The sequence below is a fragment of the Cokeromyces recurvatus genome (assembly GCF_025118155.1).
Source record: "Cokeromyces recurvatus strain NRRL 2243 chromosome Unknown BX663scaffold_41, whole genome shotgun sequence".
Taxonomy (NCBI): domain Eukaryota; kingdom Fungi; phylum Mucoromycota; class Mucoromycetes; order Mucorales; family Mucoraceae; genus Cokeromyces; species Cokeromyces recurvatus.
In genome coordinates this window covers 2,941-30,700 of record NW_026251427.1, presented here as the reverse complement: position 1 = coordinate 30,700, position 27,760 = coordinate 2,941, and the positions used below count along the sequence as shown (strand labels likewise).

At 32.2% G+C, this 27,760-nt stretch overlaps 11 protein-coding genes across 11 annotated transcripts; 5 read left to right on the top strand and 6 right to left on the bottom strand.

The window, feature by feature from the left end:
- Positions 1–62: 62 nt before the first annotated feature.
- Positions 63–2,276, bottom strand: BX663DRAFT_525074 (uncharacterized protein). The gene is made up of 11 exons (XM_051529709.1): positions 2,092–2,276; positions 1,831–2,026; positions 1,674–1,744; positions 1,539–1,597; positions 1,400–1,478; positions 1,180–1,340; positions 1,012–1,116; positions 784–932; positions 643–724; positions 544–582; positions 63–430 (listed from the first exon to the last, which is right to left on the bottom strand). The coding sequence occupies exons 1-11, from the start codon at positions 2,269–2,271 to the stop codon at positions 97–99; spliced, it is 1,455 nt and encodes a 484-aa protein (XP_051378350.1). The 5' UTR covers positions 2,272–2,276; the 3' UTR covers positions 63–96.
- A 255-nt stretch (positions 2,277–2,531) lies between these two features.
- BX663DRAFT_555880 (uncharacterized protein) lies at positions 2,532–3,759 on the bottom strand (the record flags this gene model as incomplete). The annotated part of the gene is made up of 6 exons (XM_051531670.1): positions 2,532–2,655; positions 2,730–2,855; positions 3,019–3,179; positions 3,246–3,341; positions 3,441–3,593; positions 3,667–3,759. 6 exons carry the CDS (start codon positions 3,757–3,759, stop codon positions 2,532–2,534), a joined length of 753 nt encoding a protein of 250 aa, XP_051378349.1.
- Positions 3,760–4,325: 566 nt separating this feature from the next.
- On the top strand, positions 4,326–4,679 carry BX663DRAFT_443289 (uncharacterized protein; the record flags this gene model as incomplete). The annotated part of the gene is made up of 1 exon (XM_051523561.1): positions 4,326–4,679. One exon carries the CDS (start codon positions 4,326–4,328, stop codon positions 4,677–4,679), a length of 354 nt encoding a protein of 117 aa, XP_051378348.1.
- Positions 4,680–4,854: 175 nt separating this feature from the next.
- BX663DRAFT_555878 (asparagine synthase-domain-containing protein) lies at positions 4,855–7,231 on the bottom strand (the record flags this gene model as incomplete). The annotated part of the gene is made up of 9 exons (XM_051531669.1): positions 4,855–5,202; positions 5,285–5,404; positions 5,478–5,506; positions 5,562–5,601; positions 5,671–6,061; positions 6,136–6,302; positions 6,404–6,823; positions 6,908–7,086; positions 7,141–7,231. The coding sequence occupies 9 exons, from the start codon at positions 7,229–7,231 to the stop codon at positions 4,855–4,857; spliced, it is 1,785 nt and encodes a 594-aa protein (XP_051378347.1).
- A 2,449-nt stretch (positions 7,232–9,680) lies between these two features.
- Positions 9,681–11,065, bottom strand: BX663DRAFT_461903 (ankyrin repeat family protein). The gene is made up of 3 exons (XM_051523959.1): positions 10,882–11,065; positions 10,139–10,811; positions 9,681–10,069 (listed from the first exon to the last, which is right to left on the bottom strand). Exons 1-3 carry the CDS (start codon positions 11,041–11,043, stop codon positions 9,786–9,788), a joined length of 1,119 nt encoding a protein of 372 aa, XP_051378346.1. The 5' UTR covers positions 11,044–11,065; the 3' UTR covers positions 9,681–9,785.
- Positions 11,066–11,677: 612 nt separating this feature from the next.
- Positions 11,678–14,045, top strand: BX663DRAFT_480131 (FAD dependent oxidoreductase-domain-containing protein). Its single transcript, XM_051524331.1, has 6 exons — positions 11,678–12,045; positions 12,129–12,309; positions 12,374–12,537; positions 12,628–12,803; positions 12,894–13,197; positions 13,289–14,045. The coding sequence occupies exons 1-6, from the start codon at positions 11,706–11,708 to the stop codon at positions 14,011–14,013; spliced, it is 1,890 nt and encodes a 629-aa protein (XP_051378345.1). The 5' UTR covers positions 11,678–11,705; the 3' UTR covers positions 14,014–14,045.
- BX663DRAFT_525037 (rab-GTPase-TBC domain-containing protein) lies at positions 14,031–17,230 on the bottom strand. The gene is made up of 11 exons (XM_051529708.1): positions 17,178–17,230; positions 16,944–17,105; positions 16,755–16,866; positions 16,377–16,680; positions 16,102–16,306; positions 15,704–16,039; positions 15,394–15,632; positions 15,233–15,321; positions 14,882–15,135; positions 14,559–14,822; positions 14,031–14,502 (listed from the first exon to the last, which is right to left on the bottom strand). The coding sequence occupies exons 1-11, from the start codon at positions 17,202–17,204 to the stop codon at positions 14,173–14,175; spliced, it is 2,322 nt and encodes a 773-aa protein (XP_051378344.1). The 5' UTR covers positions 17,205–17,230; the 3' UTR covers positions 14,031–14,172.
- Positions 17,231–17,955: 725 nt separating this feature from the next.
- BX663DRAFT_555873 (uncharacterized protein) lies at positions 17,956–18,696 on the bottom strand (the record flags this gene model as incomplete). The annotated part of the gene is made up of 3 exons (XM_051531668.1): positions 17,956–18,113; positions 18,186–18,325; positions 18,404–18,696. The coding sequence occupies 3 exons, from the start codon at positions 18,694–18,696 to the stop codon at positions 17,956–17,958; spliced, it is 591 nt and encodes a 196-aa protein (XP_051378343.1).
- A 585-nt stretch (positions 18,697–19,281) lies between these two features.
- On the top strand, positions 19,282–20,683 carry BX663DRAFT_581935 (uncharacterized protein; the record flags this gene model as incomplete). The annotated part of the gene is made up of 5 exons (XM_051532201.1): positions 19,282–19,632; positions 19,698–19,899; positions 19,952–20,003; positions 20,104–20,175; positions 20,517–20,683. Exons 1-5 carry the CDS (start codon positions 19,382–19,384, stop codon positions 20,681–20,683), a joined length of 744 nt encoding a protein of 247 aa, XP_051378342.1. The 5' UTR covers positions 19,282–19,381.
- A 2,385-nt stretch (positions 20,684–23,068) lies between these two features.
- On the top strand, positions 23,069–23,730 carry BX663DRAFT_260747 (uncharacterized protein). Its single transcript, XM_051521904.1, has one exon. The coding sequence runs from the start codon at positions 23,110–23,112 to the stop codon at positions 23,611–23,613; it is 504 nt and encodes a 167-aa protein (XP_051378341.1). The 5' UTR covers positions 23,069–23,109; the 3' UTR covers positions 23,614–23,730.
- A 964-nt stretch (positions 23,731–24,694) lies between these two features.
- BX663DRAFT_564745 (uncharacterized protein) lies at positions 24,695–25,815 on the top strand. Its single transcript, XM_051532057.1, has 6 exons — positions 24,695–24,948; positions 25,000–25,125; positions 25,221–25,250; positions 25,317–25,442; positions 25,517–25,533; positions 25,600–25,815. The coding sequence occupies exons 1-6, from the start codon at positions 24,739–24,741 to the stop codon at positions 25,700–25,702; spliced, it is 612 nt and encodes a 203-aa protein (XP_051378340.1). The 5' UTR covers positions 24,695–24,738; the 3' UTR covers positions 25,703–25,815.
- The last annotated feature ends 1,945 nt before the right edge of the window (positions 25,816–27,760 follow it).

The following is a 27,760-nucleotide window of genomic DNA, read 5'->3' as shown; positions in this document are numbered from 1 at the left end:
ATGTATAAAGTATTTTATAGAAATATAAAGAGAAAAGAGATTAAAAAAAAACAAATATGAGTTCTTTAATTCGTTAAAAAAAAAAGAAGCAAGCTTTCATTTTTCTAATTTTGGCTTCTTATTCTCCTGTCTTATTTCTTCTTTTTCTCGGTCTGTTTTACGAGGTATAAATAATCTACTTGCAACTTCAATTGATTTTACTAATTCAATATTGATATCATTGACTTTTTGTTTAGTTCGACCAACAATTGCAATATTTTTCGTACTTGGTATTCTTAAACAATCTTGTTCACATTTATAGCCTACTTTTGTTGCAATATCTGTAATATAATCAGTATAAGCTTTATACTTGCCCACGTCCTTTGTATTTGGGAGCGATATTGAACGAGTCCCATCAAGGCCATAGAAACAACATGGGATTACTATAAATCTGTATATGCATATTAGGTTATTTTAATATATAAAAACGATTTATTACATATAAACCCTCTCTCCCCCCTTTATTTTTTATTTTTTATTTTTTTTTTTTTTTTTTTTACATACTTGCAATCTTCTCCTGACTTGGAAGCAATAATTGGAATCCTTGAATATTCATTAATAAGAAAGATAGTTAGCTTAATATAAAATACCACTCTTATTTACCATGGCACCAACTCATCTGCATGATTGCCGATTAGCCATTCGGCTTCTGGATATACAGTCTCTGCTGGATATAATGTTTCCACTAACAAAGGAAGAAATGTAAATACACAAATAAATAATTTATGCACCCCTTGATAATACCTCTAAGCATATTCTTTTTTTGATTTTTACATAATGCTGACCAAATTTTGCGACTAGCAATATCTATTCCATACCCTTCATATCCCTCACTGACTAATAAAAAAGTTAATAAACCATTTCCACAACCAAGATCAACAAAAGTAGGTTTTCTAAAAAAAAAAAAAAAAAAAAAAAAAAAAAAAAAATATTAAATATTTATACAAATATTAATACATAGCTTACACATACCTTTTATTTTTGATTTCTTCTTCTTTCCAAAGACAAAGTAAATAACTTGCAATTGCAATATCTTCATAAACAAATTTTTTAGGATCTGTTTTTTCTGTCCAATTCCTAAATAAAAAATATATAAGAATTATGTCTGTGTATACATAAATATATGGTTTAAAACTTTACGCTACTAGCTGTGGACCATATTTTGTTTTCATAGTTTGATACATTGTTTGATAGGCTTCCTTTGGTACTAATACATCATGATGACCCTTTTTCTTATAGCCTAATCTTTTTTGAATACACCATTTAAATAATTTATGTAAAATAGTTTTGAGAGCATATTGCTTTTTTTTTTTGATGTTAGAAAAGATAAGTTTCATAAATAGCTGCTATTTAAGCATACCATTTTTGTATCCAGTACCGCCACTTGGTTTGTATTAAATGGAATTATTTCTAATCGAAGTGTCCCTTGTTCTTCTTTACTGTACAATAAAGTAAACAAATAAGCTATTTGAATAAAATGTTATCATTCTATTATTTACTCTCTTTCTTCAGAATCAACATTTGACTCAGAATCGTATACAAAACTATAAGCTTTAACCTATACAATGATATATAAATGCTTATTTTAAACGTATACATATATAAAAAAAAATATACTGCTAATAAGGTTATACTTTTGGATAATAAAACGGTAAATTATTTTCTTGTAACTCTTTAGGTTGAAATATAACTCGACATTCTTTATCTTCATAAATATGTATATGTCTATATATTAATCACTCATGCAAATTATCCCCTTTTTCTCTCTTTCTCTTTTTTTTTTTTCTTTACCATTTTCAAAGTAAGTTACATTTTCTGTTAATATTTTATCTTTTGATTTACGTTTTGGGATTAGTTCTCGAATGATGGACTCTGTTGGTTCCTGAGAAAAACAGTTATCATGATTGTCTTCGGACTGTGTTCGTGAGATGATATTTGCTTTTTCGATGGGTGGGATAGCAAATTGAGGCTCAACTATCCAATGATTCTAAGTAAATGGAATGTATTCATTTATAATGATGTCTTATAATGTATAATTAAGAAAAGATTTACTATGGTTTGCCAAAAGGAATCTCGTGTACAAGGTACAGTCTGCTCAGCTATAATAAACCATTCATTTTTTAATGACACTTTGGGATTTTCAAAATATAGTGAAGGCGCAAATTGTTCGAATAACTTTTGCGCATCTATTTCATCTGAAGATCTTTTTCTGACTTCATTTTTATTTGACATTGCAATTGTAACAATAACAAAAAAAAAAAAAAAAAAAAAAAAAAAAAAAAAGCAAACTTAGTTTAAACAGCATGAAATAAACAAGCCACAGTGCTATGAAATAAGTACGATTAAAGAAGAATTTTATTTAAAAAATTAAAAAACGACCAATGAGTACATAGCATTCATATGCTGTTTTGTCCTGGTCAGATCGCTATGGAAAGAAAACCCGTTTTGGGATAGAAGGGAAAATGTTGAAGTGTATGTATAAATGATGATAGTTAACTATCAGAAAATCGTTGTTGTATTGAAAGAAGATGATTGGCAAAGGGTTCACCAAGATGGTCCGAGTGTTTAGGAATTTGGGAGTGAGCTAGGCGGTTATGCATATGTAAACAAGAAAAACTATGTGAGCGTGTGTGAGGAGTTCATTTGGATGGAAGGAGCAGGCTTGAGGTTAACCAATCGAGTACACTTACCATCTAAATAAAATGCTTTTATCTGGATCGTCAAATAATCCAGACATTATAGGATCAATGTATCTATGGCATAACTCAAATTTGAGGACATCTTCCATAATATCTTGATTGGGCAACTTTTCAATCCTATAAAGAACAAAAATTATTTAAAACTTTTATTCTTCCTCACCAATATTAAATAAATAAAAATTAAATTACTTACAGTTTGGCCACATATTTCAAAAGTTTGTTAAGGTTCCTTAGAAGGGGTAATAATGGACGTATTGGTGCTTATTGATGATGTGATGACTGCTGTTCTGGTAATGTTGAGGAAGTAAGAGTGACAAGGTTAGTCACAACAATATTAGTACTAATGAGTGGTGCGGTTATCGATAGTGGGGATGGTGTAAATCCTAATTTGTATGCTTGAACAATGCCTTTTTCTCTTGTGATGATATCATTTTTGACATTCTACAGAAAGAAAAAAGTCATTAATATCTTTCATTATTCTTTTACCTCATATGCATGATAATCTACCTTGATTAAACTTGTAATAGTATCAATGTTGTTGATACACATGCGAATGTATTTTCTGATGCTGAAACGCTTGCATTGGTCATCGGAAATACCCTTCTGTAAAAACCCCAATCAAATCTGGGTGCCATTTTCCTCATTGGATAAGAAAAACTGATTTTGATATCTGCTTTTCCACATTGAAAAAAGATCGTCTACTGAATTAATGTTGATAGAAGAAGACCAAATCACAGTGTTATTCTTGTTTTCTTCAATAAACTGATCGAATTCAGTTTTCATGGAATTAAAGTAACTTTGTAGATGATAAAGAATTTCTACTGGATTTAAAACTTCTATAAGATTCAAAAAGTTCTATTGGCTAAGCCAGAAAATTGGTATCTTCACTGTACAAAAAGTAAAACTGCAACTTATTCTTATTACTTACTTCTACATTCATTTCACCGGGCCAGCTTTCATTGTTCTGTATTAAACTATGAAATGATGGGGATAAAACCAGACATTTGTATCGTATAGGCATTCTCCTTGTAGGAAATCCTCTTTGTGGGGAAAATATAAAATGAAAAGCCCCTGTCTGCTTAATATAAGAATCGCTAGGCTAGCGGGCTTATCTTAAAAGCTCGGATATTCACGTTATTCTTTAGTATTCTTGTTTCCAACAAACTAGTTGACTTGTCGTTGTTGTAAGATTTGTAACTTAATTCAATAAGATAAATAGTCATAATAGAACATAGAGTGCACTTGTATGATGATTCTGTCTATAGTGAAACACTTAGCAATCGGAAGTGACTACTAAATTATATATTCTTTCTATAAGTTTAGGGTTTATATCATAATAAAAACAACAGCTTTATTGGGGGTTAATAATAATGAACAAAATATAAGAATAATAAATATACGTACTTTTTCTAATTCTAATTCTCCTGTAATCATTTTATCTAAGAAAATAACTATCTTTTATGCAGGATAAGATTTAACTGCTGTAAATAGATATGTTACTAATATAGAAATAATAAAAAAAATAAAAAGGGAAAATTTTACACATTTCAATTTCTATTATTTTCTCATTTTAATACAATGGATGGAATGTACCGAGCTGTTTCTAGTATTATTATTAGGCGTCTACCTTTGAAGCAAATAAATAGCATTCAAACAAAGTCTAATAACAATATAAGAAATCCATCTCGAAATCCAAATAAAACACTATATTTACTTGTTAAGAAACCAAGAAAGCATCATAGTTGGCAGTTCCCGCAAGGAGGACAAGATCCTGGTGAGACTGCCTTAGAAGCTGCTTTACGTGAATTAAAAGAAGAATGTGGGGCAAGCCTTAAAGTTCACATCTTTGAACATGCGCCAATAGGGACATATCAATATGAATTTCCTCCAACATTCAATCGTTGGGATAATGCAATAGGTGCTAAAGTAAGACAATATTAAGTATGTGTTACTGTCTGTCTATAAACATATACGTATATATATTTCTGTCAGGTCACTTTTTTTATAGCAAATTGGGAAGAAGGGCAATGTGAACCAGATGGAAAAGAAATTATTGATTTTGCATGGTTATCAAAAGAAGAAATTAATACTTATGTACATCAAGAATACAAAAAGGCTATACAATCTTTTCTTCTTGATTAATAGCAGTTAATTTATGCTGTCCCTTTTCAGATCGTGCTTCGCCTGTCATTTTAGCTGTTTTAGCACCAAATTGAATAGCTCTCTTCCAGTTTCGACTAGCATTTATTAAACCTAATTTACGGGCCACATGTCTTAATAAAAGTTTTTCACCTATACCTCTTTCATATCTTAAATCCATTTTTAACTGAATAGGTTGTTGACAAAGCCAGTTAACGACATAAGTACTTAAAAATGGGAAACGGACTTCTTTTCCATGATCAGACATAATTCGATCATCTCGACCCAAATTACGTGTAGATATTCTATCAACATCAAGTTGTGTCTTGATAAATAAATAAATATGTATACATAGATAGATATAAGCTGAATGGTTTTTTGTTTTGTAATAAATTATGTATTTATACCTCTTTTATCAGTTTTTCCCAACCACCTTGTCTAAATGCCTCTCGGTGTCTTGAATAGCCGCCTAATTGCTCATCTGCACCTAACCCAGATAATAAAACTCGAGCATGGCTTTCATATTCCTAATATATATGTATATGTATTGGCATAATATTTAAAAATATATGTATGAATGTCCAAGCAAAAAATATTTACATTTGTTTTCCCATTAATATTGATGATGCCTAAGAGAAAAAGTTAGCAATTAACTATTAAAAAAAACACAAGACTTGTATATACCTTTTCCTCGTGAGGCAAACCAAAATGCCATAGCAATACTCTATAAAAACTGATGAGTATTTTATTTTCGTAAATATATATATATATATATATATATGTATATATTTACCAAATCCATTACAGTGTCTAATGGAAACATTCTATCTATAATTCTTTGTCGAAACTCCAAAGATTCTGCATAAGGCACATTAATTTCTACAAAATTCCATACACGTTCAGGTGCAATACGTTGTAATTCTTCCACACCTGCTTTTCCAGTTAGACGATCAGGTGTATCATAAATAGATCGAGTTATTGGCATATCCTCCTTAGTTTGTTGGTCCTTTTTGTTTTTCTTATTTCTTATCTTTGCTGCATTCTCCACCCGAGGGTTCTCAAAGGCAACATTTAATAAATCAATTGATTCAGACATGGGCAAATACTTATTTGCTAAAGCAGCCAAGCATATACAGTCAAGTCCACCTGAAAATAAAATAGCTACTCGAGCCTGGCCTTTTGTACTATCAATAAACAAATTAAAATAGGGACGCTTATAACGTTTATCATTATATACATATATATTTAGATATATTACTTTAAATAAGGTATGTCAGCTACTCTCTTCTGTACAGAATCTCCTAATATGGAAATAAACTCTTCTATGGTTTTCTGCATTTGTGAATCAATTGCAGGTTCTACATTAGTTTTTTCTATAGGACTTAATTCAGGTATAGCTGAATTAATTCTAGAAAAAGGAAAGCTCTATATAATAATAAAATAAACTTTTCTTTTTCAAAAAAAAAAAAAAAAAAAAAAAAAAAAAAAAAAAAAAAAAACCAAATATATACACACGCCATTCTTACCAATCTCTTGGTTTCCAATGAATCCAACTCATTATCATATTTCCATGGAAATAGTTTGATAGGAATTCCACATGCAAGAGGGAGACTATTTTTCATTGTTGTATCATTTATATCAGATTGAAGATCAATACTAAAAAATCCTATAGCAGGCACCTCTTCCCAAACACTATCTGTTTTAACTTCTGTATTTGATTTACCAACAGAACTTAACATAAACGGACCATTCTTTGGATGATACCATAACAATGATCTACGTCCTAAACAATCACGACCGAAATAGATCTTATGAGTTGCTGCTCTGTAATAAACAAATGCAAATGGGCCCTCAATTTTTTGTAAAACATCAAGTATATCATTTTCTGTTGTTGTCTTTTCAAGCTGATCCATCAAAATCTGTGTGTCATTATGTCCAAATTCAACCTGATTTGTTTGATTAAATAATCAAGTACATGTATATGTTTATGTATACAAAAAAAAAAAAAAAAAAAAAAAAATGCTATTTACATCGATACCACCAAAAATCTCGCCATTCCAACAAAGGACATTACCTGTTTGAGAATTGTATCGTGGTTGAGGAACAGTTTCTGATCCTCTTAAATGAAGAACGGATGAAAAGAACTGTAAAAGTAATTCTTGATTACGATGGCTTGTATGAACTTGATGCAAATTTTGAGCATCGGGACCTTATACAATAAAATTTAGAAACTGCAGATCATGATAATAATAAATATTTATACCTCTTCTGGTGTTTAATTCCTTTAAATTCTCCCATTCTTCCACATCTACAGGTGTTTGTTCTGTTGAAAGTGAAAATAAAATACCACACATGGCAAGCAAGATTGTTAAAAAAAAAAAAAAAAAAAAAAAAAAAAAAAAAAAAGGAAAAAATCTTATGACGGGAAATTAAACTTTTGTTTTATTAAAATGGTCAAAAGTATAAAGAAAAAAGATAAAATTATTTAATACAATATAAAGTATTGAAAAAAAGAGATATATATAAAACTACAAGATAAATAATTTGAAGGTATATAAAAATGCATAAATATGTATATGTGTATATGTACGTGTTCGCATATCCTATGGACAACTAATTAAGAGCTCTTTTCAAAGCCTCTAACAATATCTTCAAGAGAACGACCCTTGGTTTCAGGGACTTTAAGATAAGTGAAGGCAAAGGCAAGAGCAGCGACACCGGCAAAGATAGCGAAGGAGTAACCTTTGATACCTTCAAAGACAAGAGGGAAGCATTGACCAATGACAAAGTTAGTAGCCCAGTTGACTGCAGTGGCAACAGCACCAACAGCAGAGGAGGCATAGACAGGTGTGACTTCAGAGGTAATCATCCATGGGATAGGTCCGACACCAATAGCAAATGAAACAACATAACCAAAGACGGCGACAACCAAAAGGGGACCCAAGCTATAGACATAACCAATGATCAACAAGACACAGAAGATACAGGCACCTGCTTCAGCGATCAACAAAAGAGGACGACGACCCATACGATCAATCAAGATTAAAGAAAGAATAGTAGAGGCAAAGTTGACGACGGTAGTGACAATAGCCATATACTTGGAGATCTCAGCAGAGAAGGACATGTTAAAGATAGTAGTAGAATAATACATGACAGCATTAATACCAATCATTTGTTGAATGACATGAAGAGCAAGGACAGTGAGGGCGATACGACGAATAAGAGAATCAGTAAAGATCTGGATCATGTTCATGGATTCACGAGCACCTTCATCAGCAGTAACAATACCATCTTCAATTTGATCATCAAAGGACTTGGTCTCATCTTTATTGGCGGCAGAGGCACTACTATCCATACCAGTAATAGCTCTAGCAGCAGCAGCACCTAGTTGACCTTCAACCATACCATAAAATTCCTTATCAATGTTTGTATTAGGACGAAGTCTTTGAAGTGATTCTCTGGCTTCTTCAATACGGTTGATAGAGATAAGATAACGAGGAGATTCAACACAACCAGACATCAAGAAGAATTGAGCAATAGCAGGGAGAGCAACAAGGGCATAGTTAATACGCCAGAGAGGAACATTAGCCAAGGGAAGACCGATGACAGAGGCAAGCAAGATACCAATGACAATAGCAAATTGATTACAGGTACCCATAGTACCACGAGCCTTGATAGTAGAGATTTCACCAACATAGGTAGGAGTAGCCAAGGAACCAAGACCACAAGAGAGACCACAAAGAATACGACCCACAATAAACATGGCAGGGTTTACTGCAACACCTTGTAAAAGGCCTCCAAGTATCCAACCCAAATTATTAAAGATAATCGTCTTCTTACGACCAAACTTGGTTTGAATATTACCACCAAAGAAACCACCAAGAAGACCACCAACACAGAAAGAAGAGACAGCAAAGCCCCAAAGACTAGTATTCATGGGGAGACAATCAGGGAAGGCGCTACTAGAGATACGAGCACTACCATTTTCACAAGAGTGAGTCACTTCACCAGGTACATTAGCAGAACCAATTACCCAACCATTACTAAATGAACCAAGACAGGCTACTATCACACAGTAGACCATATATTTAGGTAATTTAAGATCAAGAGAATCCATATTGTATAATATATCAAAGATAATAAAAATTTGACTATTGTAACTATTTGTTAATAAAGATAATAAGAATGTTAGATGAAGATAATTAACAGGAGGAAATGTAAAATTAATTCATTCTTTTTATATATATTTTAATTTTCTTAATAATAATAATAATAATAATAATGCTATAACTACTACTTTACTTGTTTTCTATCATGCATTTCATTTTCTTTTCTAATTTTCTATATTTGACAAGGAAAATAGCAGCGGCATTGTGATTGTTTCATGTCTATTTTAATATGCTTGTTTTGGAATTTTTATTCTTATTTAGAAAAATGGAAAAAAAAATATTTAGCAAATAGTTTTTTTTTTTTATTATTATTATTATTATTATTATTATTATTATGCAAGTCATGTGTAAAATGAATAGATATAGTCGTTTCTGCTAATATCAATTTATAAACGTATTTTATTATTCTTCTGTATTTTCGTTGTCATTAAAATAAATAAATAAAAGAGTAAGCTTACTGCTAAGTTTAATAAGTTACTTACCCTACTGCTGTGAATGACTGAATAATATCAAGTCAAGTAAGAATTTATTTTACAAAATGAAAGCTCTCTATAAACAAGGATAATGGTAGTTAAAATATTATAGTAAAAATACTAATAGGGTCAAAGTATATAACTAGTACATGTATCCTATGAATGTCTCTACCCATAGTCTTGACAGCTTTAGAATTAGAATGCATTGAATGCTATCATACAATGTATTGCTTCTGTATATTATTTATTCATTTTATTTTTTTTCATTACTCTAATAAAAATTTACAAATAGGTAATTTATATGTATCCAGAACCCAATACTTTTGACGAACACCGTCCCAAACGCCTTGTTCAGCCCAAGTAGAGATTGGCATCTCAATATATTCGGTGCTTAGACCAAATTCTCGCAAGTCAATTTCAGATACATTACAATAAATATCATGAAAGAATTGGTTCGTTGCTCCTAGTCCATTAAACCAAGTATAAATTCCCTTTTCATTCAATATATTTGGTACACATTCATGGAAAGCACGTAAATCATCATAAAATTCTATGTGGAAAATATATTAGCAAAAAAAAAAAACCATTCGATCTTTCATTCTTATATAAATATTCATACCTCCGTATGTATCGAAAAAGATGCCATCAAATGCAATATCTAATTCAGATATCTTATCCTGCCAACGACCAAATAAAATTTTAACTCCTGGCTTTTTATCCCAGCCTAATTCTAACATATGTGCATAAACATCAGGATGCGCTTCAATAATATAATGATTTTGAGGTTTATATTTTTGAAGTTCGCTATCAATTAACCCTAAACCAAAGCCTACGTTAAGAACATTAAGCCCTTCTTTTTTGGGACACATCACTTTAGCATGTTCAACCATTAATGGTCCTTCCCATCCCATCATAACTGCATCATTATTTTCATCCATCAATTTATTATCATCATAGTGTAGCTTCTGCTTAAGATAAGCTTCATTTGCAATAGCGCTTATATCCTCATCGTCATCTCCAAATGCCCTTTTAAGGGCACGTATTAAAAGTTCAGTTCGAACACCTTCCTCTACAAGATAATCATATACTTTTTTATGGTTATTTTTTAGGGCTAATTCACCTGCTGTTACTTCATTTTTATCAGTTAAATTGTAAGGATGCTTTTCTGATAGAAGCCAAGTGACAATATCCATAAACCCGTGTTCAGCAGCATGATGAAGAGGTGTACGTCCGAGATCATCTCCACTAAAACAAAGATCTGCACCTTGTTCAACGAGTGCCTTTACTTTTTCCTATTTAAGTTTGTCAATAAATGGAAAACATATATACAATTAGAACAATAAAACAATAAGAGGACTTTACAAGATCGTTAGCAATGACAGCAGCAATGAGTTCCTGGCCTAATTTCATTTCGCCTTCATCATATTCTACAGTTGCTGTATCTTCTGGTTGTTCCTCAACTTGAGTTACTTCTTCATCAAGCTTTTGTTTTTTTGTTTCTTGTTTATCGTGAATTGAATCCATTATAATTGATCAAGCACCATGATGATTGTCAAAAAAAAAAAAAAAAAAAAAAAAAAGACAGAAAATAAAGTGACTGATTTTTTTTGGTGGAACATAATTATAAAGATTGAGGTACATCTACCAGCTGCCGCCACACTAACTAGTATATAAATCTAATATATTTTAGACATGCTTTCGACTATATTGCAATACAGTTCAATATTTTATTCTATTGTATAACTGAAACAAATAGCGGCAGGAATAATATAGTTGCAAGATATCATTCCATATCCTCTTTTTTATCTGATGTTATGCTATTTTATGCATTGAACATGGGTCTTTTATACAAGCAAAAAGGAAAAAGATTTTTTTTTTTTTTACTTGTTTAAATCTAATTACATATTACTGCATAGAAAACAGAATATTCCCCCAATCTACGCTTATCAAACGTTATTTTCATCAATACGTAATAGAAAAAAAAAAGGAAGAATTTGATTCTTCTTGTACAATCAAAACGTCAAAACAAAAAAGATAATAGACATTATTATTGGATGAAGGAAACAGAATTATTCCCTCCGCTTTAATCAACTAATTTGGAAAAACACATCAAAACAGTGTTTCTTTTTATTATCATTATTATTATTTTTTTTTTTTTATAAATATTTATTTATTTATTTATTATTATGTGGGGTCGAATTTCTCGTACACAAAAAGTGCTATTAAGTGGTACAACTACAATAGCTGCATTATACCTCTATAACAATAGTCAATATGGTAATCGTCACCGTCACACTCTATTTAAACCTTACAAGGTTTATGCAGAAGCACAGCAGCAACATGTTAGTAAAAAACAACCTATTTGGCATGCACCTACACGTGAACAAGAACTGTCTAAATTAAAGAGCAGTCAAGAATTTGATTTATTGATTATAGGTGCTGGTGCTACAGGTGCTGGTATTGCTTTAGATGCTGCTGCTCGAGGTTTAAAGGTAGCTTTAGTAGAAAGAGATGATTTTGCATCAGGTAAATATGTATATATATATATATGTGTGTGTGTGTGAATATAATATCAGTTATTTATGTATCTTTTGTTTATACATATATAGGTACTTCATCTCGCTCTACTAAACTTGTTCATGGTGGTGTTCGATATCTTCAAAAGGCCATCATGGAATTAGATTATGAGCAATATAAATTAGTTGTAGAGGCTTTACGAGAAAGAAAGCTGTTTATTAATAATGCGCCTTATTTAGCTGGTGAACTTCCTATCATGTTACCTATTTATAGGTATTAAATAAATGATCATTCTATATATTTATATATAAAGGAAACTAATGCATTTATTTTACAGATGGTGGCAAGTACCATATTATTGGTTTGGTTGTAAATTATATGATTTGTTTGCTGGTAGAGAAGCTCTTGAAAGTAGTTATTTCTTGACAAAGAAAAAAGCATTAGATGCATTTCCAATGTTAAAAAAAGATGAACTCGTAGGAGCTATTGTATATTATGACGGTATGTTTTTTTTATTAGTTTTCAATATTATAATTGATTTATTTATTTTTATTTTATTTTATTTTATTTTATTTATTTATTTTGATATAGGTCAGCAAAATGATGCTCGTATGAATGTAGTTTTAGTGTTGACAGCTGCACAATATGGTGCAACTATTGCGAACCATTGTGAAGTAGTTGAACTCGTTCATAATGAAAATAATTTTATTAAAGGTGCCAAAGTAAAGGATAATTTAACAGGTGAAGAATGGGTGATAAAAGCAAAGGTAAAAAGAAAAGAAAAAAAGAAAATAAAAAAAAATAACGCTCACGATGCATCTAATTTAACACATGATGAATGACGTTAATCACTACAGGGTGTTATTAATGCTACTGGACCTTTTACAGATGGTATTCGTAAAATGGATGATGTAAAAACACAAGAAATTGTTGCTCCCTCCTCTGGTGTACATGTCATTCTTCCTAACTATTATAGTCCTCATAACATGGGATTACTCGATCCATCTACAAGTGATGGTCGTGTTATCTTTTTCCTTCCATGGCAGGGCAATACTCTTGCTGGAACTACAGATTCACCTACTGAAGTCACAGCCAACCCTATTCCCAAGGAAGATGAAGTTGAATGGATTTTAACTGAAGTCGCACATTATCTTAGCGATGGTACAATAATAGTGGATATATAAATTACATTACACTATATATATATATATATATATATTTTATTTAAACTTTTTTTTTTCCTTTGATATAGATGTTCAAATACGTCGCTCTGATGTTTTAGCTGCATGGTCGGGTATTCGTCCATTGGTGCGTGATCCTGAGGCGAAAAATACTGAATCTCTTGTCCGTAATCATATGATTAATGTCAGTGAAAATAAGCTTTTGACCATTGCTGGTGGCAAATGGACAACATATCGTGTAATGGCAGAAGAGACAGTTGACTGTGCTATCAAAGAATTTAATCTAAAGCCTACAAGCCCATGTCTCACAAAACATATGCCTATGATGGGTAGTCAAGGATTTTCAAATACAATGTTTATTGGTCTTATTCAAGAGCATGGTATGGATACTGAGGTTGCTAAGCATTTAGCAGATAGTTATGGCGATCGTGCCTGGATCTTGAGCGAGATTGATGATTCAACTCAGATGCGTTGGCCATCCTATGGTAAACGTATTGCACCTAATTATCCTTATATTGAGGCTGAAGTACGCTATGCAGTACGCGAAGAATATGCTTGTACGGCTGTAGATGTCTTGGCGCGCCGTATGCGTTTGGCATTTTTAAATGCAGAGGCTGCTTTAGGAGCTTTACCAAAGGTGATTGAGTTGATGACAGAAGAATTAGGTTGGGATAAGGCTAGACAAGAGAAGGAATATAATGATGCCAAAGAATTCCTAATTACTATGGGTTTAAAGACTGATAATACATCACTAAATGAAAAGGACATAAAGGCTACAAAAGAAGTGATTAACTAAAAAGAAAAACAAAAAAAAAAAGAAAATAATAATAATAATTTTTTCTTTTTATTTATGGAATAGTTATTACTAATTCAATAATAAAAGAAACTATCGCCCCCCTCCGCCCCTTTCCCTCATTCCGATAAATACAACAAATACGCTATTTTTTCAATAGATTTATGGCTTTTCATTATTTATAATTGTATAGGATGGCTTCAATATATCGCGTAATAGCTCATTAATAATTGGCAATTTACTGAGATCATTTTTGATTTCTTCTCTTTGTGTTTTCGTTAAGCTATCGTCATTATGTTTATCATCTATTGATAATAATGCTTGCAACTTGCTCTTCTTATTATCAACAGCTTCAACGCATTGTTTGAATTGATGATAAAGAATCTCTGCACGTTGTAGTGTTTCTTGTAAATTAATTGTCATTGATAAATCATTGATATATTTCAAAATCTCGTCAAAATTTTTCAAATATTCAATAATTACATCACGATGCTAAATATAATTTTATATGTAAATAACAAAATAAGGATAAATGATGATAAATATACCTGATCTAGGATGGATAATGCAATAAATAAATGAAATTTATCTGTTAAGTAATCAGTCCAAAGAACCTCCCATAGAAGCAATGTGTCTAACCATGGAAACTCGCGTTTATACCAAACTAATAACCATCTAAAACAAAAGAAGAAATTGCAACTATCTGTACGTTGGAAATGCTTATATAATGCGGGGTCCATAAATTGAAGTAGAAGATCTAAAGTGAATAACTGTTTGTGCATTCCAGACTGATCAGCATAGAAATTTGACTTCTAAAAGAGGTTAAAATAATATGTATGTATAATTGGGAAAAAAATAATAATATGCTTACCATGCGTTCCATAAAGCCAACAAAGGACCAGAAAGCGAGTGGCTCCTCACTAATGACTGCATAAAGGGGAGATAATAAATCTGACATACCTTGTACGTAGCCTAACTTTGTGTTATATATATTATAGGTGCATAAAATACTTTTGAGTATCTCAAGGTTTTCGTTTGTTCCAATATTCATCAATGGGTCTGGATTTGGCAAGCTTTCATCAACATAAATATCCACAGTTCGATCTGTACGATGCACATCTTTGTCTAGATTCCGAACATGAATGAAATAGAGTATAGAAGATATATGTATATTTTAATAAAATATGTGTATATAAAATACCTTGTTCAATAGTAGTTATACCTATTCTATGTTTTTGATCCTTAAATATATTTGTATTCCTATATTCTGCATCATCTTCCCATTTAGCTTTCAAAGTTTTATATGACTCCCTATTAAAAAAAACCAAAAACAAATGAATGGATATATTACTTTCAAAGAGGATTTGATAAAATGGTTTATACCTTTTCTCCTTATCAATTTGATACCGCTCAACAGCAGTGGAAGTCCAGGGATATACGCCTGTCAAAAATAACCATGCTTCTTTTCTAATACTTGGCTCTAGACCTCCACAAAATATTTTTCTTTTTACAATCGATTCATCTGTAGTTAATTTACCATTCTTATCAAAAAAGGAGCTCCATTCTGCTTCAGTTACAGGCTTCGTTCTCGTGTGAGTAGGAATAGAAAAATCATTTTCTGACTACATAAAAGGGTGAGTAGCATGAATATTATTAGAATAAGAAAATAATAATAATTATAATAACAATTTACGTTTAAAACCTCAAAGACACCAAGTGCAGTTTCTTCCTCCCAACCATCATGTCCCCAAACACCTGCATTTCGATATTTTCTATCTTGAGGTACTGAATTTTCTGATTGAGCTGCTAAACCAGCTGCCCATTTAGCTAAAAAGATACGAGCTGAATCATAATCATCAATAGTTCTCTTTACTGTTTCATTATCACACAGTTCTTGGACACCTGAAGGAAGTAAAGATACTAGAGGTTGTGATGTAGAATTATTAAGGAAACTGATTGCAGCATCTCTAGAGAATTTAGTCACCCTCGATAATTTTTCCAATATATTCCAACGTGCCTCTTTTAAAGTCTTTGATTTTTTTTTTTTAATTATCACACACATATACACACATGTATATATTCTTCACTTACAGCAACAAATGGATCCATTTGCGTAGATTCAAATAGGGTAAAATTTTGTTTTTTTGCAGCGTTAGATGATGACGATGGCGATGTTGAATCATTTATAGTAGGTTTAGCTTCTTCTTTATGTTTTTCCTCATATAAGACTGTTGATGTTACTTTTCCTTTAACATGAACATCCTCCATTAAATAAAGGTTTTCATTATCATTTGACCTATATTACATAATAGAAGAAGAAAATAAGATAAATAAGGACAAAAATAAGCACATATTATATCCTCTACTTTCTGATTTGGATAATTTGACTTAATCTTTCAAGAAACTCATCACCACCCCAACAAACTAGATTTCTATCATTCGAAGTAAATTTTCCACCTTGAGTATTCCTCTGAAGCATCGTACTCTTGCTTTCATCATCATGGAACCAAAAGGGTCCAGAACTGTGACCATCTTTGAAATTGATTACAATACTACCATACCATTTCGAAAATGACGGGGCTTTAATAAGAAATGAATGAATTGCATATGTTGGTACAGATACAGCGTATGAAGTAAACTGCTCTGAATCTGATGAAACTAAGACAGATGCTATATAATATATATGTATGTATCCAATATATATGTATATATGTATATTATAACTTATATAGTGCTATTATTACATTCAATATTTCCAATGTCATTGGGGTTGACATCAACTCGAACAAATGCATCTTTGTCTTTAGATGGAATCAGTGCTTCTGGTGTCCATGCAACCAGGTAACTTTGAGGCTTCTAAAATCACATTTATTTGAGTGAAAACAAGTCTTTTGTTTTTTTTTCTCTCTCTTTTTTACTTTGTCCTTTATTACTTTTTCTATAATGGATAAGTAGCCTGGAATGAAATCGTTAGGATTATTTGAAGGATGAACATAAACTTTGGATTTAGAAAATAGTAATTTAATTAAGCCCTCCTCCTCAGGATCACTTTTCTTTATTGCGGAATGTGTTGAAAGTCGGGGATCATTTATAATCTACAATAATGAAGTTTATAATATGTGTGTGAGTTTGTCTTTAGAAATACTTTATTAACGCTTTTATTTTACAGAGTAACTATCAAAATTATCTTCCATGTTGTTTTTTTTTAAGAAAAAAAAAAAAAAAAGAAGAATAGAGATAAGAAAAAAAAAATAAAAAATAATGACGATGTTTGCATTTTTACCTTTTTAGGATAATAATTTTTTCATGCAAATAAAAAAACATACTTTAATTGTAGTCGTTAGTAAATAGCTTCCATGTAAACTCTTTTCAGCAATGATTTTATTTAATTTACTTACTTTGCACTACTAACTCAATCATAATTTGTTTTATATATGCATGTATAGATTACAATATTTGAAAACAAAAAAGAAGGCGAGAATTATTATTATTTAGAACAGTAGTCAGCAACTGATTGATTAATACAGATTAGATAAATAGGATATTAAGTGTACTATGTCTTTATCCCTGATGAAGATACGACACTTTAAATATTTTCATTCTAATAGCAGAAAAAGCCTTTCATAGTGGTTGTTGTTGTCCATACATTATTTTAAAATACCAAGAACAAATATGGAACCGACAGAGCCATAATAAGTACTCTGATTTAAAAACTTTTATTAACTTATAGTTTATCCTGTATTATGTAATTCATCTTTTATAATCTTACTTATCTACAGCGGATATATGTATACATATAATAAATTCTTATTTTATTTCTTTTTACCCTATTTTAATTACCTGTAAACTATAACCATAAACAGTACGAGATAATCATATTTAGGCCACTTATTTAAGCAATACAACTCGTTAATGAATTTATATTTATCAGACTAACTTATCGATTTAGATATCTGTCCAACTTAAATCCTCCTGAATCATTTGGTACCAGTCCAACAAAATGATCCCAGATATCGTTTTTGTTGAGATACCTGTGAACATAGGGTTGTGGTTACGATTGCACCAAGCCAGCCAGAAATAAAGAACTTGCATTACTGTACGCTCTGAATAGCTTCTATTATAAAAGAAGCTATCTATTTAACAAGTTCACATAGTTTCGTTGCAACATTCTTCACCTGTTTCATTAACAATACGCGTCCCACAACAGCGCCAAACAGGACCACGGCTACCAGCACGACGTAGAACCATTGGCGTTCCACCAGGGCAAAATATGTCATTTTCATCATCGTAGTAAACTCCATTGGCATGCAAGTATCTATATATAATGCTATATTATTAGTTTTTTTTTGTTTTGTTTTCAAGTCTTAATGTTATAATCATGTTTTGTCGTTACCTTAATGTTGATTCATCATTAGTAATGAGTTGTGTCAACAACTCATTTATTATTGGTACTTTCTTAACTTGAATACGAGACCAATACAGTGCAGTATCATTAAATCCAGGTGTAATATGAAGTCCTAATTCATCTTCAAGATCAATCACACGATTGTTCGTATTGTTAATTGCAAATGTTGATTTATAACTATTAATTTGAACTTCATCTTGGACATTGCTAATATTAGAAGCTTGAATAGGTTCGAGGCGATCATTCAACGCTTGCTTGTTTAAATCAAAGATGAATTCCATTGTAATATATTGAGAAATAGCTGAACAATACTAAATACATTAAAGTTTGTTAAAGAAAACGAAAGAAAACTTTTATAACAAAAATTTAAACAACCCATGTGAGCACATAATACTGGCAGTATTGGATTGCCCGGATCAGTTCGAGAAAGGATAAAAGTGTACTAAAAAACCTTTTGATAGGCAAAAGGGTAAAAAAGAAAGAGAAGGGAAGAGGAAAAGCAAGATATATCAATAAATACTAGATTCAGAGTTATGTAACCAGTTTACAAGTTTTGTACCAAGGGGGGGGCAGTTTCTGGAGAAAGTTTGCCATGATGAAGATAGTCAAGTTCAAAAAGTATACAGCACATAGCAGGCCAAAGAATCGTCCAGGCGGGAAAGTCAGATGAGTTGAAAGCTGATGAGATTGGTGGCATGTGTTTTTGTTTATTTGGCAGCTTATTCAAGAGGAAGGACAAAGGGTCGGGCTCGGTCAAAGGCATTTGCAATCTTCGATGCATATGTAGACACCATAAAAAATTTTCATACTGTGTTTCCACTCTCAATTTACCGGATGTTTGAAAACACCGCCAAAAACAAGAACAAGAACAAGAGCGCAAGAGAAGATTGAATATTGAGCAAATTGAAACTAGTATACCTTCTCCAAAAACTGCAAGTCTGGAACGTTACAGTGTATATATCATACATGTTACAGAATTTTGATACACTGTCAAGTTTTTATAGTTTCCACACTGCGAGACTAAGATGGTGTAATCACTTTGGGTCTCAGCGAGCAATAGAAAATGCTGTCAATATTTTGATCAATGGATCAAAAAAATATAATAAAAATAGAAGAACACAAGAAGGAATAGACGGAAGAGAAAAAAAGACTTCGGCTAGATACCAGAGCAGCCAATTCGATTCCCGTCATACAAAAATTGGGAAGAAAAAATTAAGGTACAACACACATTCTTTTTATTTTACTTCTGAAGCATTAACCATTTTTATATCTTTTTTGAAAGAAACTATAAAGAGAAATTTGAGGAAGGTGACCGCAAAAAAATGCCTATAGTTGTATTTGGCGATGGTTTAAAAAACAAGTCTCAAGTGGAATTCAAAGGTTTAAGACATGATGTTGTTGAAAAACTATACCGACAGTTAAAGTTAAGAGAAAAGTTCGGTAAGCTATTACTTCTGGATATTGATGAATTTAACACATCAAAGGTAAAACATATATGTATTTATATTACATGAGCAAGGCTAACTTCTTTTATAGGCTTGCAACATTTGCTTACAAAAATCTGTTGAAAATATCAAGCATGGCGAACGTAAAATCCATCAAGTATTAATATGCAAAAATTGTAATATCTATTGGAACCGCGACGTCCTGACTAGCAAAAATATGTCACCATTACTCAATCTATTTAGAATGGGAACGATCGCCTTACTGTCTTCACACGACAAAGCGCTACCTCCAATGTGGTGGCTGCACCTTTACCGGTGACAGCTTAAAGATAACTGCAGATAAGAAGTCTTTACGAAAAAAAAAAATAGCAATTTTTTTTTCTGAATCTCATCTAACGTTCTGTCTCCATTTAATTTTTCATTTGCCCCATTTTTGCATCTGTATCTGAATTTCCTTTTTTATTCATCCAAAAAAAGGTAAACAAACTATCTGAATTTGTGTGAGACTAATTTGGTCAAGTGTTTGAAACTAACTTGCCCAGAATTTCGAAAATAATCTTAACTAAATACTAAGGCGATTACAAATGTTCTTTATTCAAGTATTTACAGAATATATTGATCAAATGCTGAAATAAAATTGTGTATGTCTTCAATAGGAGCATCCTCGCTGTCTTCAGTTCTTCTTGAAGAACGTGTTTATGCATCTATCAATTTATCACTTCTGACTCGGTCCTTGATTGGAAACCCAGATAAAGATATACAGTCCCAGTTTCGAAAGAAGATATTTAAGCGATTTAAGAGTACAACTACCTCTCAAAAGTGAAAATTAGGTTACTTAATCCACTTCTGACAGTCAAACCCGAAGATGGTGTTGAGAAACTATATCTAATGATAACGTAACCTTCCCAACAGCACTTATAAGTTCCATCTTCACATTCACTGACACAATTGCCAATGATGTAGACCTAATAAGGAATAAGCATGGTTGTACTCTAATAACAAATGGCATCAGCTAATATCAAGAGTCATGAACTTATAAAAACTAAATGTTCCGTTGAATAAGACTGAATTAGTATTAAAGATCTATGTAGTAAAACAACAGTAGTTATAACATCTTTAAAGGGAAAAGTTGAGAAGATTGTAGGTATACATTTTTAACGGTAAATGTCTTCTAATTTTGTTTACATGATATTGAGATCTTTATTTGCAAACTTCAGTATTGTATTTTTCAGCAAATAAGAGAAAATTTCAGAAAAAATAAGAGAAAATTATTGGATAAAATAAGAGAAAATTATTGAACAAATAAGAGAAAATTTTAGGTCAATTAAGAGAAAGTCCAAGAAAAATTAAGAGAAAAAAAAATGGCAATTAGTAGAAAGCACTTTTCTCACTATTATTAACAAAAAATGGATATTGACTTTGATATGAACGAAATTTCTCTACGCGACGATGACATTGAAGCTGTACCTGAAATCATTGTCAGCGTAATGTCAATGATGAGAAAGAAGTGGAAGTACAACATCACTGCATCAGCCATGGAGTTAGATGAAGATGCGACGATGGAGCTGAAGGAAGGGTACGAGGGTGATGAGGCCAGCAATAGCTCGGATAAGGAGGAAAATGAAGCTGATGTACAGGGTAGTGAGAGCGATTTGAAAGAAGAGAAGCCTCTCAGAGATCTGGCCGAAAAAAAAGACGCCGCTAGCAATGCTAGACGTGTGTACACTCAGCAAGATATCAACAAGCTTATTTCCCTGTTAATTGAACAGGTTCCTGTAAAAGATGCAGCTTTAAAAACAGGAATAAATGAGAAATCAGCTTACCGTTTCAAATCGCAATGGCAGAAAACAGGGGAAATACCTCAACAGAAAAAAAGAGGGCGCAAAATGGGAACTGTCTCTGAGCTTACTGAAAAACACACAAAGTTTATTACCGACATTGTTGATGAGTGTTCAACTGCAACTGTAGCTGGAATACACGAGTTGTTGCTCAAAGAATTTCCAAGTCTCTCCGTGAGCCCATCCGCAGTATACAGACATCTTAGAACCAGCTGTGCACTATCTATGAAGAAGTTGGAGAAAATTTCATCTGCTAGAAACTCGGAAGAAACTCTTAAGAAGAGAAAGGAGACCATCCTTCAATGGCTAGCTGATAAAAATATGGACTTTGAGAATAATTGCGTTTTTTTGGATGAAGCAGGGTTCAATTTACACATGACACGCACTCGTGGCTGGTCCAAGATAGGAGAACCTGCTAAAACAACTGTCCCTGCTTCAAAAGGCACCACAATAACCATTCTTGGTGCCATCTCTAGCGCCGGCATTATTGACATCTCTTTGAGAAAGCCAATATTAGTTTCGGGAGCTAAGAAGAGAAGAATAGATGGGAAGGTTGTTACAACGACAGCTAAGGTTGGAACTAGGACTGAGCACTATTTAAATTACTTGAGTAATGTGATGGATGTTCTTGACCGAAATAATATGAAGGGCTTTTACTTGGTAATGGATAATGCTCCCATACATAAGCCAGCTACAGTAAGAAACTTAATAGAAAGCAGAGGCTATAAGTGTGCATATCTTCCGCCGTACTCACCATTCCTAAACCCAATTGAGCTATTCTGGTCGAAGGTGAAGTATGGCGTCAAAAGAAGCCCTTTCGAAACTGGTGAGACACTCACACCCAGAATAATGGATGCCTGCTCCAAAGTAACTAAGAAAGACTGCCAGGGCTGGATTCGCCATTCTCTCAGATTCTTTGAAAAGTGTTTAGCCCTGGAGAAAAACTTATGAGATTTAAGTATAAGTAAATTTTTTGCTAATTGCCATTTTTTTTTCTCTTAATTGACCTAAAATTTTCTCTTATTTGTTCAATAATTTTCTCTTATTTGTTCAATAATTTTCTCTTATTTTATCCAATAATTTTCTCTTATTTGTCCAATAATTTTCTCTTATTTTTTCTGAAATTTTCTCTTATTTGCTGAAAAATACAATATAAAAATGTGACTAGACATGCATAGTAAAACGTCATGAATTGCAATCGTCATCAGTTGAGTTTAAAACTTGTTCATTATCTCTTTTAAACCAATCAGAGTATTATAAATTGTTCGCATTTTTAGTACTATTGTATTTTTCAGTAAAATTGAGAAAGGCTCTGGAATAAAATGATAAATTTAAAGCCAGATTTGATAAAATGTTTTCACTAAAATTAAGAAAGTCTTCCTTTTAAAATACTAAAAAACATATTATATCAATGAACACTGATTTTGAAATGAATGAATTAAGCCTCCAACAAGAGGAAGAGGAACAAACTACCGAGATTTATGTTAGCATGATGTCTATGATGAGATCTAAATGGGTAACCACTATGCCTTCCTCAGACGCTATGGATCTCGATGAAGAAGTTAATGAAGAACTGGGAGCTCTTGACTCAGAAGAGAATAACTATAACGAAGATAATAGTGAAAATGAGAATGAAAGTAACGATAAACTAGCAAAGCCCACTGTCGAAGAATTTGCTAAGAAACTTGCTAGCAGCAATAAAGAAAAAGAGAAAACTTTGAAATACAGAAAGTACAATCAGGAACAAATCAAAGAGTTTATCTGCTTGATAACAGAAATGGTTCCTGTAAAAGACGCAGCTTTACGAACTGGTATCGTTTTAAGTTCAGCTTATTGTTTCCGAAAACAATGGACGAAAGAGGGGAAGATAAGTGAAACAAAAAAAAGGAGGACGTGTTGTTGGAAATGTTTCTGATTTAAAAGAAGAGCACACAATATTTTTAACAAAAATTGTGGACGATTTTGCAACTATTACTATTACACAAATGGGGGAGATGTTGCACCAGGAATTCCCTAGATTGTCTGTTAGTAAGTCTTCTGTTTATAGACATGCCAGAAACAACTGTGCTTTGTTTATGAAAAAACTAGAGAAAATAGTCGAATCTAGAAACTCGGAAGAGACGATTCTAAAGAGAAAAAAATACTATAATGCAATGGATGGCTGACAGCAAGTTTGATTTTGAGAAGAACTGCATATTTTTAGACGAAGCAGGTTTTAATCTTCATATAACGCGAACTCGAGGTTGGTTCAAAAAGGGAAAACCTGCAAAGGCAATAGTTCCAGCTTCCAGAGGTACGTCCATTACAATCCTCGGAGCTATTTCATCTCAAGGTGTCATCGACATATCTTTGAGAAAGCCCATCACAGTTGCCGGATCTACAAAAAGAAAATCAGACGGAAAAGTTATTCAAACTACAGCTAGAGTTAGAATGAGAACTGAACATTATTTAGCATATTTAAGTAACGTAATGGACGTCTTGGATAAGAACGACATGAAAGGGTTTTACTTAGTGATGGACAATGCTCCTATTCATAAGCCTGCCACAGTAAGAATTTTTATTGAGAAAAGAGGATACAAATGTGCTTCTCTTCCTCTCTATTCACCTTTCCTCAACCCCATTGAGCTATTCTGGTCGAAGGTAAAGTATGGTATCAAAAGAAGCCCATTTGATACTGGCGACGCATTGACACGAAGAATAATGGAGTCCTGTTCAAAGGTAACTTTGAAAGACTGCCAGGGATGGATTTGTCATTCTATCACATTTTTTGAAAGATGTTTAGCAATGGAAAAGAACCTTTAGTTTTCAAATAAATTTATTTTCTCAATCTTTTTGTAAGTTTTTATCAATTTTTTTTCTTGGCTGTTATCAATTTAGCTCTAACCTTTTCTTAATTTTAGTGAAAACATTTTATCAAATCTGGCTTTAAATTTATCATTTTATTCCAGAGCCTTTCTCAATTTTACTAAAAAATACTCCAGCTAGTAAATTGGAATAGTGATTGTCTTTTATTCACTTTGATCAACCATTTCTAAGCAATATGACAGGTTTATCGTTAGCTGAGTATCTTTGGGAAAATATGAACTCTGTTCAGTTTAATGTGAGACTATTGGAAACATATACTTTACAAACTCGTAATGAAAATCGAAATAAATTCATTTGTGCCTTCAAGAACTTGAAACGGCGAAAACGATATAACAAAAGAACCATGAATCCAAAGATTTGCAAATTAAAAAAGGACTTAGATGAGGTAAACAGTGCATCCAAATGATTTATACACCTATTAATACTATGATATTAGTTCTTAAAAACTACCGAGTGCAAGGATTACTTTATGAACTGTGCTCTTATTTCTTCTATCAACAATGAAGAAATTGCAAGAGAGATTTTCAAGTCATCAATAAGATCTGCTACTTATACAAAGAAGGTATAGTATTTTGATGATAATTTTGATACTCTCAATTTGTTATTTTTTTACAAGCATTGCAACAACTAAAACTAATTTATTGTACTTCCAATTAGACACGGGGTGTGAAGAGGCAAAGATCGAATGTAAGTAGATTTGGCATGTGTTAGATATAACCCCGATAGTAACGGAGGATAATATTTTTTTAATAGAATGATAACGAAGAAGAAGAAGAAGAGAAGAACGAAGATGATCCATCTTCACTACATAATCATCTGCCACAGCAGCTACAACCACAGGCAGAGCAACAACAGCAAGAAAATGATGCTGTAGACTCGGTAACTTGAATAAGTGAGAATCAATATCTTGAAAACTTTGTACTAAACCATTTAATTAATTTTAATGATTCTAGAAGAAGAACATACTATGGTAAGATAATAGCCTTATCTTACAGTTTGTATTGATTTAAATATAACATGTTTATTTCTGGGATAGGTCATTTTTAATTCTTTGGGTGAGGATGAGTCATTCAACTCTCTTAAAGAACAAGAAGCTAACTGTAGTGTCCTGGATTATCTTGACGGTGATGGCCAATTGATGTGGAACCCAATGCATTTTGATTCTTTTATTTTACACAATTCACTATGGCGGAAAATATGGTAGAAAAGTTACCAATATGGTAGCAAAGTTACCAATTTTGACAGTTAAAATATGGTAGAAATGATATTCTATAAGCACCCAAAAGGTAGCTTTTCTACCATATTTTTTTGGTAGCTTATATACAATATTGGTAGCTTTTCTACCATATTTTTTTGGTAGCTTATATACGATATGGGTTGCTTATTTATCATATTTTTATAAATATAAAATAACGCTTTATTTTTTAAAACAGTACAAAACAATAGTGGGATAATGCTTATCTGCTTATTATATATGTGTTTTTTCATATAAACACTGAAGAAGATTCTAAACATTTAAACTAACATACCTTTTTAAAACTTGGACTAAAAAGAAAAAGTAATTTCTTCATGTTAGCAAGATGAAGTAACAAAGAACTTCCGGCAATTCGTGTATTTGCCTTTTCTTTTGTACGAGTCAAGTAGCGTATAGAGCTTTTTTTTTTTTTTTCTAAGAAAACAATGACTAATGAACAATATAAACGAATGTTAGAATTGAGTGCAAGATTATAAATAGCATAAAAAAGAACTAAAAACAAGATGGAATCTGCTACCTTCTCAAATGAAGAGTCTTCTATACATAATAATGAACGAGGTTGAGAGTTATTTTAAATAAGAACCATAATGAATTAGGTTAAAGAGAAAAGTAAAAAAAAAAAAAAAAAAAAAAAAAAAAAAAAAAAAAACTTCATGCTTATTACCATCATGTTTACTTACTACTTTGTTTATAGGCCAGATCTATCCATCAACCGAGTGTCTTTAGTGCGCTAAATAGCTTTTCTGGTTCTCCTTTCTTTGGCTTGGATGAGCTCCATTTGATCGCTAGAGGCATCGGCAAACAAATGTACGACATGATTACCGTTGATCTTAACCCAAGTCAAAACGCTGTCTTTTTTTATATCCAACAGGATGGCACAAAGGTGTTGGAGAACTACCCTTTTTTTATACCCCAAAGAAGCCTTGTAAACATTGGAAAAAGCATAACAGAGTCAAGACAATATATCCCTACCTCATTTCAAGGCAGTTTTGACAATGTTGTTGCAAAAACCGAAGGAACTCGTGCTGTGGATTGGCTGGACTTTCTGCTCTATATTATTCCAACTTTAGTTACCCCATATTTACCCAATAGAACAGTCCAAAAAGCTGTATTATCGCTAGTGAAAGGTTGCTCTTTGGCCCTTCAATGGGATCTAACTGATGAGTTGATCAGTGAGATGGATGGGTAAGACTCAAATTCTATAATATTACACAAACTGATTAGTAACCCCTTCTACACTAGGCACTTTAACGACTGGCATAAGTACCTCCTTCAACAGGTTAACCATAAACATATATCGCGCAGCGTATTCAGACCAGTACAACATTACCTAGCTCATATACCTTTCATGATAAAAAAGCAAGGCCCTCTTCGAGCGTATTCAATAAGGTCAATGGAGCGATCGATTGGGGTTTTTTCAAAGCTGATCAAGTCGAAACGTGAGGGTGGAAAAAACGCAAGTAACGTCATTGAAAGACTGGCAATCCACAATCACGTCAACCGCGTTTTAAACATTGCTGAACTGGCTAATCTGATTCAACCCAGACAATATACCGATGCCAGCTACATGAATATACCCGATGATGCTAATGGTCCACAATTATGGGAGCCTTTCATCCCGATTTCTGAGCTGAATGATGATCAATTGGTGGAAGGTATACCCGGCAAGAAAATTGTCAAAACTATAAAGAGATTCTATACTCGCTTAAATAATCAAAGACTCCCCATTAATATACCCAGCACTTCTATAACCCTTGCATCCCGCCTTTTGGTTTCTTCAACTGTATATTCATCTTGTATGTACAGGCGATTAAAAAAAGAAACCAGTAGAGGGAATCAGTACATCATGTTTTCCTGTTTAGATAACACGTAAGTTTAAAAAAAAAAAAAAAAAAACTAAAACAACTATAAATTCTTATTTACCGAACATATTATTTTAGAA

Excerpts from the sequence above, each read along its gene's own strand:
- BX663DRAFT_260747 (XM_051521904.1), top strand. The coding sequence starts at position 23,110 with ATGAACACTGATTTTGAAATGAATGAATTAAGCCTCCAACAAGAGGAA.
- BX663DRAFT_525037 (XM_051529708.1), bottom strand. The coding sequence starts at position 17,204 with ATGGAAGATAATTTTGATAGTTACTCT. Across the intron at positions 17,106-17,177 it reads ATAATTTTGATAGTTACTCT|ATTATAAATGATCCCCGACT; the intron begins GTAAAATAAAAG and ends TCATTATTGTAG. Across the intron at positions 15,136-15,232 it reads GGATCAAAAACATAGAATAG|ACAAAGATGTGCATCGTACA; the intron begins GTATAACTACTA and ends TTCGGAATCTAG.
- BX663DRAFT_480131 (XM_051524331.1), top strand. The coding sequence starts at position 11,706 with ATGTGGGGTCGAATTTCTCGTACACAAAAAGTGCTATTAAGTGGTACA. Across the intron at positions 12,046-12,128 it reads AAGAGATGATTTTGCATCAG|GTACTTCATCTCGCTCTACT; the intron begins GTAAATATGTAT and ends ATACATATATAG. Across the intron at positions 13,198-13,288 it reads CGCACATTATCTTAGCGATG|ATGTTCAAATACGTCGCTCT; the intron begins GTACAATAATAG and ends CCTTTGATATAG.
- BX663DRAFT_461903 (XM_051523959.1), bottom strand. The coding sequence starts at position 11,043 with ATGGATTCAATTCACGATAAACAAGAAACAAAAAAACAAAAGCTTGAT. Across the intron at positions 10,812-10,881 it reads CTGTCATTGCTAACGATCTT|GAAAAAGTAAAGGCACTCGT; the intron begins GTAAAGTCCTCT and ends AAACTTAAATAG. Across the intron at positions 10,070-10,138 it reads CTTTTTCGATACATACGGAG|AATTTTATGATGATTTACGT; the intron begins GTATGAATATTT and ends TTTTCCACATAG.
- BX663DRAFT_525074 (XM_051529709.1), bottom strand. The coding sequence starts at position 2,271 with ATGTCAAATAAAAATGAAGTCAGAAAAAGATCTTCAGATGAAATAGAT. Across the intron at positions 2,027-2,091 it reads ATTCCTTTTGGCAAACCATA|AATCATTGGATAGTTGAGCC; the intron begins GTAAATCTTTTC and ends CCATTTACTTAG. Across the intron at positions 725-783 it reads AAAAAAGAATATGCTTAGAG|TGGAAACATTATATCCAGCA; the intron begins GTATTATCAAGG and ends TTCCTTTGTTAG.
- BX663DRAFT_564745 (XM_051532057.1), top strand. The coding sequence starts at position 24,739 with ATGACAGGTTTATCGTTAGCTGAGTATCTTTGGGAAAATATGAACTCT. Across the intron at positions 24,949-24,999 it reads TAAAAAAGGACTTAGATGAG|TTCTTAAAAACTACCGAGTG; the intron begins GTAAACAGTGCA and ends CTATGATATTAG. Across the intron at positions 25,126-25,220 it reads CTGCTACTTATACAAAGAAG|ACACGGGGTGTGAAGAGGCA; the intron begins GTATAGTATTTT and ends ACTTCCAATTAG.